At 42.6% G+C, this 12,674-nt stretch overlaps 1 protein-coding gene across 3 annotated transcripts in view; it reads right to left on the reverse strand.

The window, feature by feature from the left end:
• Positions 1-12,674, reverse strand: part of mylka (myosin, light chain kinase a) — an 81,740-nt gene that overhangs the window by 41,596 nt on the left and 27,470 nt on the right. For all 3 annotated transcript variants that reach the window (XM_044216173.1, XM_044216170.1, XM_044216172.1), the window contains exons 12-16: positions 8,738-8,860; positions 5,875-6,006; positions 3,461-3,658; positions 2,435-2,642; positions 2,280-2,324 (exon numbers count right to left, since the gene is read on the reverse strand). In XM_044216173.1, the coding sequence (XP_044072108.1) occupies positions 2,280-2,324; positions 2,435-2,642; positions 3,461-3,658; positions 5,875-6,006; positions 8,738-8,860 (706 nt within the window). The remainder of the gene's footprint in view (positions 1-2,279; positions 2,325-2,434; positions 2,643-3,460; positions 3,659-5,874; positions 6,007-8,737; positions 8,861-12,674) is intronic.

Below are 12,674 nucleotides of genomic sequence, written 5' to 3' on the forward strand. Positions count from 1 at the left end.
CCAATGCCCTTTTAAGTACCCTACTTAGTACCTGTTATGATATTCTAGTACAATACCCCTAACGTGCCCTGTCATAGAAAAATGGTATAGGAATAAAGTTTATTGTTTTTAGATCTTTGTGTCCTTTTACCCAGAGAGAAGCAGTTACATTCTGCATTTATGTAAAACATGCTTGGTATCCAAGTACCCTTGAGCCCTGCCTAATAATTTTTCTTCTCTAAAAAATTTGCATTCCTGTTAATTGGGCCTAATACATTTCCTAGTACCCTACCAAGAGTCCTTTTACTATACCTCGAGCACACTGTACCTTATTCTCTAGTATTCTACCTGCAGTACGCTAATACCCTGAAATTAGCAGTCAAATTTTTACTGCCGCATTACTGAAAAAATATGATACGTCTGTTTTTGCCGTGCTACAAGCCGGGCTCAATGACTGCCCTACCTAGTATTCTGTGAATGGTCCTTTTTAGTGACCTAATACCCTACCCCCTCCTCTCTGCAGTGCCCTCGCTAGTACCCAAGTAGCCTACTTACTATTTGTTACAGTGCCCTCCCTAGTGTCATAGTACCCTACCTCGTTTTCTCTGCAGTGCCCCCTGCTTGTCCCCTACCCAGTAACCCTAAATCTAATACACCTACACTCAGCACGCTTCCTAGTTACATACTCTACTCTTCTTAGTACACTAGTACTACCTTGCATCACCTAGTATCATACTACTATCATAGATCATGTGAAATACAGTCTGCTTTCCTTTAAATTGTACTTAGTACATTTTCTACTATCCTAGTAACCTACCAAGTTCCCTAGTATGATATCACTTGTGCACTGTAATACTAAAGTGCACTACCTATCCCCTAGGACCTCCCCAATGCTAAATTAATAAATGTAAATGTATCTTTACTGTGGTATCTAGTAACCCTAAAGCTCAAATGATACTTTCCATATCTTGGTGCCGTGTTGGTCCATGTAAAGTAAACTGCACAATGTAGTATAAACAGAAAAAAAAATCTGTTTTGGGGTATATCAGGAATCTTAATACCCTACCTACTCCCTCTTTTATGGCCTTCTTTAGAAGTCTAGTACCATACTTAGGATTTATAGGCATTCCATGACTAGTGGAAACTCTGTATTTGACAATACTTGAACCTTTATACCTCATAATAATGTTCATCCTGCCAACGAGAATTCAACTAACAGACTACAAACCTTTTGATATTGACTGCATTTCTCTAACTCTTGCTGTTTTTGTTTCTGTGCCCTAAAAGCTCTCCCTCACCCTCTCCTCCTTCTCCTCTCCCTAGCCTCTCCTCCTCTCTTGCACATCGGCCGTCCTGGGACCTGGTGCCTCATCCAGTCGTTGATCTGGATCTTCGTTCCCCTGGAGATTCAGCCTCCCCCCTTTTCTCCCTAGTTTGCATGTCATCATGTCTCTCTCTCCCTCTGTGTGCTGGTGTGTTTCTCCTCTCTGTGTCTGTATGTCCTGTCCTGTCCTCAGGCCTCTGTGGTGGAGAGGAGGTGCTGTGGAGAGGAGGTGCTGTGGATCAGGTCCTGCTTAGTGGGCGACACCTGAAGCTGCTCCTCCTGGATCCATCCTCTTCACTCATGTTTTACAAGCTACATTTTGTTAACATAATTGTAAATATTATGACTACTTATGATATCCCCCTGGGAGGGATCGCTCTTCAGGATATCATAACATTTTTTACCTGTTAAAGGGTTTTTGGGGAGTTGATCCGAATCTAGGGTCTAAGGACAGAGGAGGTCGTCTGCTGTACAGACTGTAAAGTCCCTTCATGCAGATTGAGATTTGTGATATTGGGTTGTATAAATAAAGTTGACTTGACTTAATACCTAAATTGAATGAACAAGTGAAAACGTTGGGATAAATATGATGGAGGACTACAATATGTGAAGAGGTGGATGGATGGGTTTATGGATGGGGGAGGGGTGGTGTTTCCTCTCTGAGTTTAATCCTAACTTCATCTGCATACTGTAGATCATAGAGGATTATTTTAGCATGTTGCTGTCCACTAAACATCTATTTGTTAACTACATAACTACACTTTCTATAGTAGAAAAGGTTTCAGTCGTAGTTCTGAAGTAGTTCTCAGTCGTACTTCCGGATGGGAGCCGAAACGTCTTGATTCTGAAAACAGTGTCCAGATGACTACGAATGAAACCTTTTCTACGATGGAGCACTCCTGGACAAATGAGGGACTACACCATCTTGTACACTTTTTATAGCTATAAATATATACAGTATGTGTTGTTCTCTAACCTCAGTGTGATCAGGTAGTCGCCAGCGTGATGTTTTTTAACTCTCCTGATGAAGAAGAAGAAGAAAAGAAGAAGAAGAGGAGGGAGGATTTAGTCAGCATTGATTGTTAGTCCAGGATATAAAGATTTAGAAATATGTTAGTGTAAATGGTTGACCTGATCAGCAGAGAGATCACATCCTCTTTCTGCAGCAGTTCGTAGTCTCCTCCAGAGGTCAGAGGTCGGCTCAGGTCAGCTGTGGACCAGGTGTACTGGGGGAACGGGTCTCCAGCGATGGCACAAGACAGGAGGACGTGCTGACCCACAACAGCGCTCACGGGTTTGGGTTTGGTGATGAACCAGGGCTGGACGCCGTCCTGGGGCTCTGCCACAAAACCACAACCATAAATATGACTGAAACTACAATGACACCTGTGAGTGTAACCAGTAATAATCATTTATCTATGTATTCATACTTTTTCGTATGAATACGAATACGTCTCGTTCTGACGTCAGTGTCAGTTTCATCATCACTACATTAAAACAGGTTGCAGCTCACTAACTAGTTCTTACGTAGAGATCAGTTGTTACTAAATATCTACAGCCACTAACTGCAGGTGTAGCTGTTGTGTAGCTAACTGAACCAACTGATGCTAAGCTAGCATTAGCATGCTAATCTCTGAGCCGTTTAGAGTAAAAGAGGTGATCTGTAGTTCGGTCGACGTATCTGACCTGAAACTTGATGTTTAATAACGACGTCAGTCTGGAAGATTTTAAATTACATTTCACTGAAATAACAATAATAACAATAATGTCAGTTAGCTTAGCATAAGCAGATATTTCCTCTCATTATAAACAGTATGAATCCGACTAACTCTGATTTCTCCATGTACGCAGACAGAAATAAAACACCTACATTTACAAAGATTTCTCTTTGAACCTCTGAAACTGTCATGTTTGGAAGTTATGCTAGCTCCTGATGCTACAGTGACTTCCTGTTTACATAGCTGACTGCTCCTGATTGGACAGCACTACAGATGTTTCCTAGCAACAGATTTACTGAAGTCTTTACTCGCTGAGACGTTTCTTAAGTTTTAATGGTGCAACCTGGTTTAGTGAATCACTAGTCTGAAACTAGTTAGTCGTTACTGAGAACTGAAGGACTTTCTGCTCAGACTGTGATGACAGTGTGTGTGTGGTTACCCTCCACAGTGAGCTGGGACTGGGTGTGGTCCTCTCCGTACTGGTTCCAGGCCTGGCAGCTGTAGGTCCCAGTGTCCTCGGGGAAAACCTCCTGGATCAGCAGAGTGCAGCGGTTCTCCTCCCTGAGGAGGTGAAAGTCCTCAGACTCCGTCACTTCCTGTCCGTCATGGAGCCACACCACCTCTGGAGGGGGGTGACCTGTGGACCACAGCGACTTCATCAATACATCTCAATCAATACAATCAATAAATTAATAAAACTATCAATCGTCTCTGAAAGATCCAACAGGTTTACACGTAAATGCAAAATGATGTAAAATCCCCACAGAAACACGGTGAACCTTTTAGAGGAACTGCACTAAAAGTATTTCCACCTCATGTGATCTGTCTGCAACAGCAACATCCAAACGTCCAAGCGTCCAAACGTTCAAACTTCCAAACGTCCAAACGTTCAAGTGTCCAAACGTTCAAACGTTCAAGTGTCCAAATGTTCAAACATCCAAACGTTCAAGTGTCCAAACGTCCAACCCTTCAAACGTTCAAGTGTCCAAACGTTCAAATGTCCAAACGTTCAAGTGTCCAAACGTTCAAACGTTCAAGTGTCCAAAAGTTCAAGTGTCCAAACGTTCAAGTGTCCAAACGTTCAAATGTCCAAACGTTCATGTGTCCAAACGTTCAAATGTCCAAACGTTCAAACTTCCAAACGTCTAAACGTTCAAACGTTCAAACGTCTAAACGTCCAAACGTTCAAGCGTCCATACGTCCAAACGTTCAAACTTCCAAACGTCTAAACGTCCAAACGTTCAAGTGTCCAAACGTTCAAGTGTCCAAACGTTCAAGTGTCCAAACGTTCAAATGTCCAAACGTTCAAGTGTCCAAACGTTCAAATGTCCAAACGTTCAAACTTCCAAACGTCTAAACGTTCAAACGTTCAAACATCCAAACGTTCAAACGTTCAAGTGTCCAAACGTTCAAATGTCCAAACGTTCAAGTGTCCAAACGTTCAAACGTTCAAGTGTCCAAACGTTCAAATGTCCAAACGTTCAAGTGTCCAAACGTTCAAGTGTCCAAACGTTCAAACTTCCAAACGTCTAAACGTTCAAACGTTCAAGTGTCCAAACGTTCAAACTTCCAAACGTTCAAGTGTCCAAACGTTCAAACGTTCAAGTGTCCAAACGTTCAAATGTCCAAACGTTTAAGTGTCCAAACGTTCAAACGTTCAAGTGTCCAAACGTTCAAATGTCCAAACGTTCAAGTGTCCAAACGTTCAAACTTCCAAACGTCTAAACGTCCAAACGTTCAAGCGTCCGTACGTCCAAACGTCCAAACGTTCAAACTTCCAAACGTCTAAACGTTCAAGTGTCCAAACTTTCAAGTGTCCAAACGTTCAAATGTCCAAACGTTCAAGTGTCCAAACTTTCAAACTTCCAAACGTCTAAACGTCCAAACGTTCAAGCGTCCAAGCGTCCATACTTCCAAACGTCCAAATTTCCAAACGTCCAAACGTCTAAACGTTCAAGTGTCCAAGCGTCCAAGCGTCCAAACTTCCAAACGTCCAAACGTTCAAACGTCCAAGCGTCCAAACGTCCAAACGTCCAAACGTTCAAACGTCCAAACGTCCAAACGTTCCAACGTCCAAACGTCCAAACGTCCAAGCGTCCAAACTTCCAAACGTCCAAACGTTCAAACGTCCAAGCGTCCAAGCGTCCAAACGTCCAAACGTTCAAACGTCCAAGCGTCCAAGCGTCCAAACGTCCAAGCGTCCAAACGTCCAAACGTCCAAGCGTCCAAACGTCCAAACGTTCAAGCGTCCAAACTTAAAAACGTCCAAATTATATCAGTTTAAAATCATTTGTAAAAGCAGTCTGATGACTGACAGCAGCGAGGCGCTCAGGTAGCAACAGACCTGATCCTCACACAGCTTATATGGAGAAAAACCTCTGTGGAAAATCATTATGTAACACACACACACACACACACACACACACACACACACACACACACACACACACAACACACACACACACACACACACACACACACAAACACACACACACACACTGCTGGGTTAATAATATGGAGCCTTCAGCTTCACTTCTATATACCTGATAATCAGCTCATAACTCAAACCCAGTAACTGCTGTCAGACCAGAACACACACACTGAACACACACACTGAACACACACACACACACACTGAACACACACACACACACACACACTGAACACACACACACACACACAGGAAATGAAGAGGCAGACCTCGTCCAAAGTAAATCTGTCCTCATCTCATCTTCACCATCTCCCTGGAGATCTGACAGGAAATACCACAGCACACACACACACACGCACAAGCACAAGCACACACACACACACACGTGCGCACACGCACACACGCACACAGCGTGGTCGTACCGGTCAGCTCCACCGTCATGGTAACTCTGCTGCCGTCCATCACCTTCAGGTCGGCGAGGCGGCGGACGAAGCGTGGAGCCTCACACGCTCCTCTGACCTCCGTGACCTCTGACCTGCGACCCTGCAGTCTGCCTGCAACACAACAACACACGAAGAAGAAACACACACACACACACACACATCAGTATGACGTCACGTCTGTCCTAAACTGTAGTGAGCTTCTTTTTAATGAGCTGAACTGAAGTAAAACGTCTTTGCAGCCATTTTGGTGCCAGTTTTTTGATAAAGTTGTAGTTTGATTTCACAGAACTTCCTGATATCTGCGGCCGAACTACAACTCGGAGGCTGACGTGAATGTTGTTTGTTGACAGCACTTAGCGTTAGCGCTGCGGACAGCTCAGCCACCAGTTTGAGAGGCAGAATAACGTGTCAGCAGAAACATGATCTGATCGTCTGTGTAAACCGAGAGTTGGTTGTGTGTCTCGTCTCTGGTATCCCTGATATGTACACAGAACAAAGCCTGTTTACCGCACACACACACACACACACACACACACACACACAGACACACACGCTAACACACACACAGATGTTAGGAGAGAGAAAAGGAAATCCAAACTCCATATATGGAAAAGGACGAGTGAGGATCTGACTGATGATGGCTGACTCTCTCTCTCTGACACACACACACTTTCATCTTCTATATGGCCAAAAGTATGTGGACACCCCATCCGTGTCCGTTAGCTGCACCTCAGTGTGAACAGACGAGTGCAGAAGGACTGCACAGTTTATTCATCCTCAGCACCGTTCCAGCCAATCACAGGCGAGCTGTACGGGCACAATGAAGCAACCCTGTAGCCAATCGGAGGACTCGTTTTCTAAACAACACTCATTCATCTCACTGAACATAATTAATATCCCAAACAGATAAACAGCATGAACACACACGATGAGTGAGCTCCAGGTTTATCGAACACAGTCAGGTCCCGCCGTGGCACGCTGTGAAGCAAACATTAACATGATCACCTGACCGCGACCATTCAGAATAATCGTTCCACAATCAAAGGAAGTTTAATATTATTATTATTTACATTTGCTGCTATTCTTATTAGGTTTAATCCAGCTCTCTGAATAATTACGATTATATTTCATGTGTCACCTGTGATGCAAAACCCGCAGTTTTCTGACCGTGTTGTGGAATAAACAGAGAACTTGTTTTCACCAGGTTTATTTCTGAATGAGTGAAAGTGGATTAATAAACGATTTAGCTTTAATCTACAAGAGGAGTCGGTGTGTGGAGACTCTGTTCTGGATCCTACAGGTGCGTTTCCATCAGCTGCTTGAGGCTAATGAAGCGAGGTGATGGCAGTAACCGGTCTGGACGTATAGCGGAGAGTCTCCCCGCCGGCTGCAGCAGCTCTGAGGAAAGTTCTGCTGGAGATCATTTACAGCCCTTTAAACAGCTGAGCGTCATGTCATACTCACTACATCATTAGTCATTCCACGGACGCCTCTTTGTGGCAGAAACTCTTCATGGACAAGCGAGTTTAAAACCTTTTTACTGAGATTGTGAACGTTTGGCTCTTCCATCCAGCTTTTCTAATTAGACCATTTGTATAAAGATATTTGGATGGAAACATGGCTTTGTGCATATTAACTTCTTCATTAATTAACTGTCCTGTTAAACGAGGTCGAGCTGTGTGCAGCAGAGCGGGAGGTCAAACACTGTTAGCAGCCGCTGACTTTCACAACATGGATTTAGGACTTTTCCTTAATCGCAATTATTTGTATGACAATTAATCGTCGAAAACGTGATGATTTCATGATTGCGAAAACGAACATAAATTGGCCTTGTCCATTATAAATACATCAACTCCATAGAGAAGGGAACAATAAATAATAATAATAATAATAATATTAATCACTTGTGAGAACAGTGAAAAATGGGGGACGAGTTAAACCACATACATAAAGACCAGGAAGAATCAAGTTATATACACACAAGTGGTCATGTGATCAACTGTTAATATAAAATATTGATTGCAGGCACTTTAACAGAAGAGAAACATTAATGACACGGATGTAAACCAACAGTAAGAACCGACTCTTCTCAGAAACTTTATTGTCCACACATGGACAGCTGGTCTCTGAGGGTCGAGTGTGTCGGTCTGTGGGAACCTCCTGATATTTCACTGTGTGTGTGTGTTTCATGTTCTTATATCCCAGTGGGGACTTTAACCTGAATGCACACTAACCCATGAGGACTTGTGTCACTGTGGGGACAAACATTGAGGTCCGCACAGGTAGAGACGACTTTCTGAGGGTTAACACTTGGTTTTAGGGTTCAGGTTACAGTTAGGGTAAGGGGTGTGTGTGTGTGTGTGTGTGTGCGTGTGTTCAGTCGGGGATTTCCTGCTGCAGGAGGATTTTCCTTATAAAGTTGTGATGATCGTTTCTGTTCTTCATCACCGTCGACATGCTGACGAATGATTGGCTGACTGAAGGCTAAAGTTGTAGCCCACAGCTAACTCACCGACTCCATGGCAACATTTTACTTCCTGTTTACATCCCCCAAAGCATTATGGGAACTGTGGGTGCAAAACTGGGAGCGTTATCTACCCAACAGACGTGAGATGAAAAATAATAACAGGAGTGAAAAAGTCCATTAATGACTTCGTGCTCTTTGTAAGCAGCCGGCTCACTTTCTTCTTTTGTGTGATCAAGTTTTTATAATTATAAGGCAGGTAAAAACCTGTACCCCCACCAAGTGACCAAGTGTCTATATTAAAGGGCCCCCCCGGAGAAGAAGACAGTGATGTAGTGTAACGTTATACTGGATTTAATAAAGAAGTTGACCTCTGACCTTTGACCTGGACTCTGGCGCTGCTCTCCGCTCTGCCTTCATCATGCCGGGATGCGTTCTGGATGGTCAGCGAGGCCATGCCCCCGACGTACGAGGACCGAGTTTCAGCTGGAAGGAGGCTTTCTGACGGAGGAAGAAGGAACATCATCATCTTCACGTTATTGTCATCGTGTTAAAGCAACACTGATCAAGCAACAACAGCAAACAAAACTGCATCATCTGCATACATGTTGTGTTTGAGCTGCAGGAAAAACTCAAGGCAAGTAATCTCTATTGATACTAAACCGTAAAGGGCCCAATGTGGAGCCCTGGGGGACCCCGATGTTATCAGAGTCAGGTAAGAAATCCCCAGGGGGGACCCTTTGGCTGCTGTTAAATATGCAAAAATATGATGCCACAATAGCTTTAATCTCTAAAAGATATTTACCGATAATCCATTTGCAGTAAGCTAAAAGTGGCAAGTAAGCTAACACTGGCAAGGATGGATTAAACAATAAATGTATATAATGTAAAATACTAGATCATTTGTTTCAGCACAGTTTCTCTGCCTGTATCATCTCAATTCAATTCAATTTTATTTATATAATGCCAATTCATAACAGAAGTTATCTCATTGGACTTTCCCTATAGAGCAGGTCTAGACCGAACTCTTTATAATATTATTTACAGAGACCCAACAAATCCCACCATGAGCAAGCACTTGGCGACAGCGGCAAGGAAAAACTTCCTTTAAGAGGCAGAAACCTCGAGTAGAACCAGACAGGGTGGGCGGCCATCCGAGAGAGAGAGGGAGAGAGGTTTAGGGAAAGAGGGAGGCACAATGCAAATACCACCTAGAATTTTTAAAATAGTAGAAATGTAATTGTAGTGTTAATATTAATAAATTAATAATAATAGGAATGACAGCTACTGGAAAAATAATGTCAGCATTAGTAACAGAGCCAATAACAACAACTGTAGTAGCAGTTGTTGAGCAGGAACACGGGGGCAGCAGGTGGCCCACAACCACAGATCCAGACTCTGCAGCTCCGGAGGCAGAAATACCTGCTGAAAGCGACAGAAGGAGAGAGGAGAGAAACGAGAAAGCACAGAACTACGGGAGAGAGAAGATGTCGAGTTAGTAACATGCAATAATGGGATAAAAATGCATACAGACGGAGAGGGAGAGGAGGAGAGAGGAGAGAGGTGCATCATGGGAAGTCTCCCGGCAGTCTAGGCCTATAGCAGCATAACTAAGGGATGGTTCAGGACTCACCTGATCCAGCCCTAACTATAAGGTTTATCAAAGAGGAAAGTCTTAAGCCTGCTCTTAAATGTGGAGATGGTGTCTGGAGCTTGATAACTGAAGGCTCTGGCTCCCGGTCTACTTTTGGAGACTCTAGGAACCACAAGTAACCCTGCATCCTGGGAGCGCAGTGTTCTAGTCGGGTAATAAGGTATTATGGGATCCTTAAGATATGATGGTGCCTGACCATTAAGAGCTTTGTAGGTGAGGAGAAGGATTTTAAACTCTATTCTGGATTTTACAGGGAGCCAGTGCAGAGAAGCTAATATTGGAGAGATATGATCTCTTTTCCTAGTTCTTGTCAGGACACATAGCGCAGCATTCTGGATCAACTGGAGAGTCTTAAGGGACTTATTCGGGCAGCCTGATAATAAGGAATTGCAGTAGTCCAGCCTAGAAGTAACAAATACATGGACAAATATTTCGGCATCATTTTGAGACAGGATGTGCCTGATTTTTGCTATATTATGTAGGTGCAAGAAGGCAGTCCTTGAAGTTTGTTTCATGTGGGAGTTAAAGGATAAATCCTGATCAAAGATAACTCCGAGGTTCCTTACGGTGCTGCTGGAGGCCAGGGCAATGCCATCTAGCGTAACTATATCTTTAGATAATTTGTCTCAGAGGTGTTTGGGGCCAAGTACAATAACTTCAGTTCTGTCAGAGTTTAACATCAGAAAATTGCAGGTCATCCAGGTCTTTATGTCCTTAAGGCATGCTTGAAGTTTAGCTAACTGGTTAGTTTTATCTGGCTTGATCGATATATAATTGGGTATCATCTGCAGAACAATGAAAGTATATGGAGTGGTTATTAATAATACTGCCTAGAGGAAGAATATATAAGGTGAATAGAATCGGTCCAAGCACAGAACCTTGTGGAACTCCGTGACTAACTTTGGCGTGCACGGAGGACTCACCGTTAACATGTACAAACTGAGATCGATCTGATAGATAGGATTTAAACCAGCTTAGTGCGGCTCCTTTAATGCCAATTACATGTTCCAGTCTCTGTAACAGGATGTGATGGTCAATGGTGTCAAACACAGCACTAAGATTTAACAAGACAAGTACAGAGACAAGTCCATTGTCTGATGCAATTCACCAGTGCTGTCTCTGTGCTATGATGCACTCTAAACCCTGACTGAAAATCCTCAAATAAACTATTGTTATTTAGAAAGTTACACAACTGATTGGCGACTGCTTTCTCAAGGATCTTAGAGAGAAAGGGAAGGTTAGATATAGGTCTATAGTGGCTAAAACCCCTGGATCAAGAGTGGGCTTTTTAAGAAGAGGTTTAATTACAGTTACTCTAAAGGACTGTGGTACATAGCCTGTTAATAAAGACAGATCGATCATATCCAGTAAAGAAGTGCTAACTAAGGGTAAAATGTCTTTAAGCAGCTTAGTTGGAATGGGGTCTAAGAGACAGGCTGATGGCTTAGATGAAGAAACACTCTGACAAAAGCCAACTGAATCTAATAATGAGATAAATGCAGTACTAAGGCATTTCAACGTCCACATGAATATTAAAATCACCTACAATAATTACTTTATCTGTTTTAAGGACTAAACTTGATAAAAACTCTGAGAATTCCAGCTCCACTGGATAAATGAATGATTAAATAAATAAACCCATTATTTGCATGAACGCAACGTTTATTGATGACTGAACACTGAGTGGATTTATTATGACGACCTCGTTCTCTTGCAGACTGAATATCTGCAAATCTTCTATATCGAACACAAAGTTTAAATAAATCGTTTAATTTTTGCCAAAACATTATTTTTAATTAGCTCATCATGATCAATAAACATCTCTCCTCTTACAGAACGGTTACAGTCACGTCCTTCCTGTAAATTACGTCATCATGGTAAATTGACTGTTTTTAACGGACGACCCGTTCTACCTCTAAGCCACAGAATAATTTCACTCAGTCTGTTTCTGGTTTTATCCACACACAACAGGAAACACTTCTTACACACATTTAGTTTATTTCTTATTTCCAGTGTTTCCACTCAGGTTTTTTATGTGAACATTGAAAACATGAATAAAATCAGCTGGATGGAAACAGACGTCCATCTCCTGCAGCTCCGAACAGTAAATATCAGACAGACTGGAGTCCCCACAATGTGATGAACACGAGTTTTAACACATACACAGAGTGGATTCCCCGGTCGATGCCCTTCTTGGGTCGGCTTCAGCGTTTGTGTGTGTGTGTGTGTGTGTGTTGCGTTCGCTGCAGCAGCATGTTTTGTCTTTATATGGTCTCCAGCTCTCATATTTGTTTAAAGGCCGAACGACACCAGAGAGCCTCTCTCTCTCTCTCTCTGCTGTTTCTGCTGTTTTCAGATCAGTTCTTCTGCTGCAGTTTGTTTCTGCAGATTTTACTTCTTTAGTTTACTCTGAGTCACTTCGAGAAGATCAGATATCTGATCTCTGAACAATGTAAATGCATCTAAGACGGACTGAATTCTGTTTGTTCAAACTCAAAACCACAAAAGTGGTGGAATTAAGTACATTTACTTGTACTTTACCTTACTATTTTCATTTTATGCCACTTTATACTTCTACTCTGCTACATCTCAGAGAGAAATATTGTCCTTTTTACTGCACTACATTTATTTTACAGCTGTAGTTACTCTGCAGATTCAGAT

Source organism: Siniperca chuatsi, linkage group LG12 (genome assembly GCF_020085105.1).
Source record: "Siniperca chuatsi isolate FFG_IHB_CAS linkage group LG12, ASM2008510v1, whole genome shotgun sequence".
Lineage (NCBI taxonomy): Eukaryota > Metazoa > Chordata > Actinopteri > Centrarchiformes > Sinipercidae > Siniperca > Siniperca chuatsi.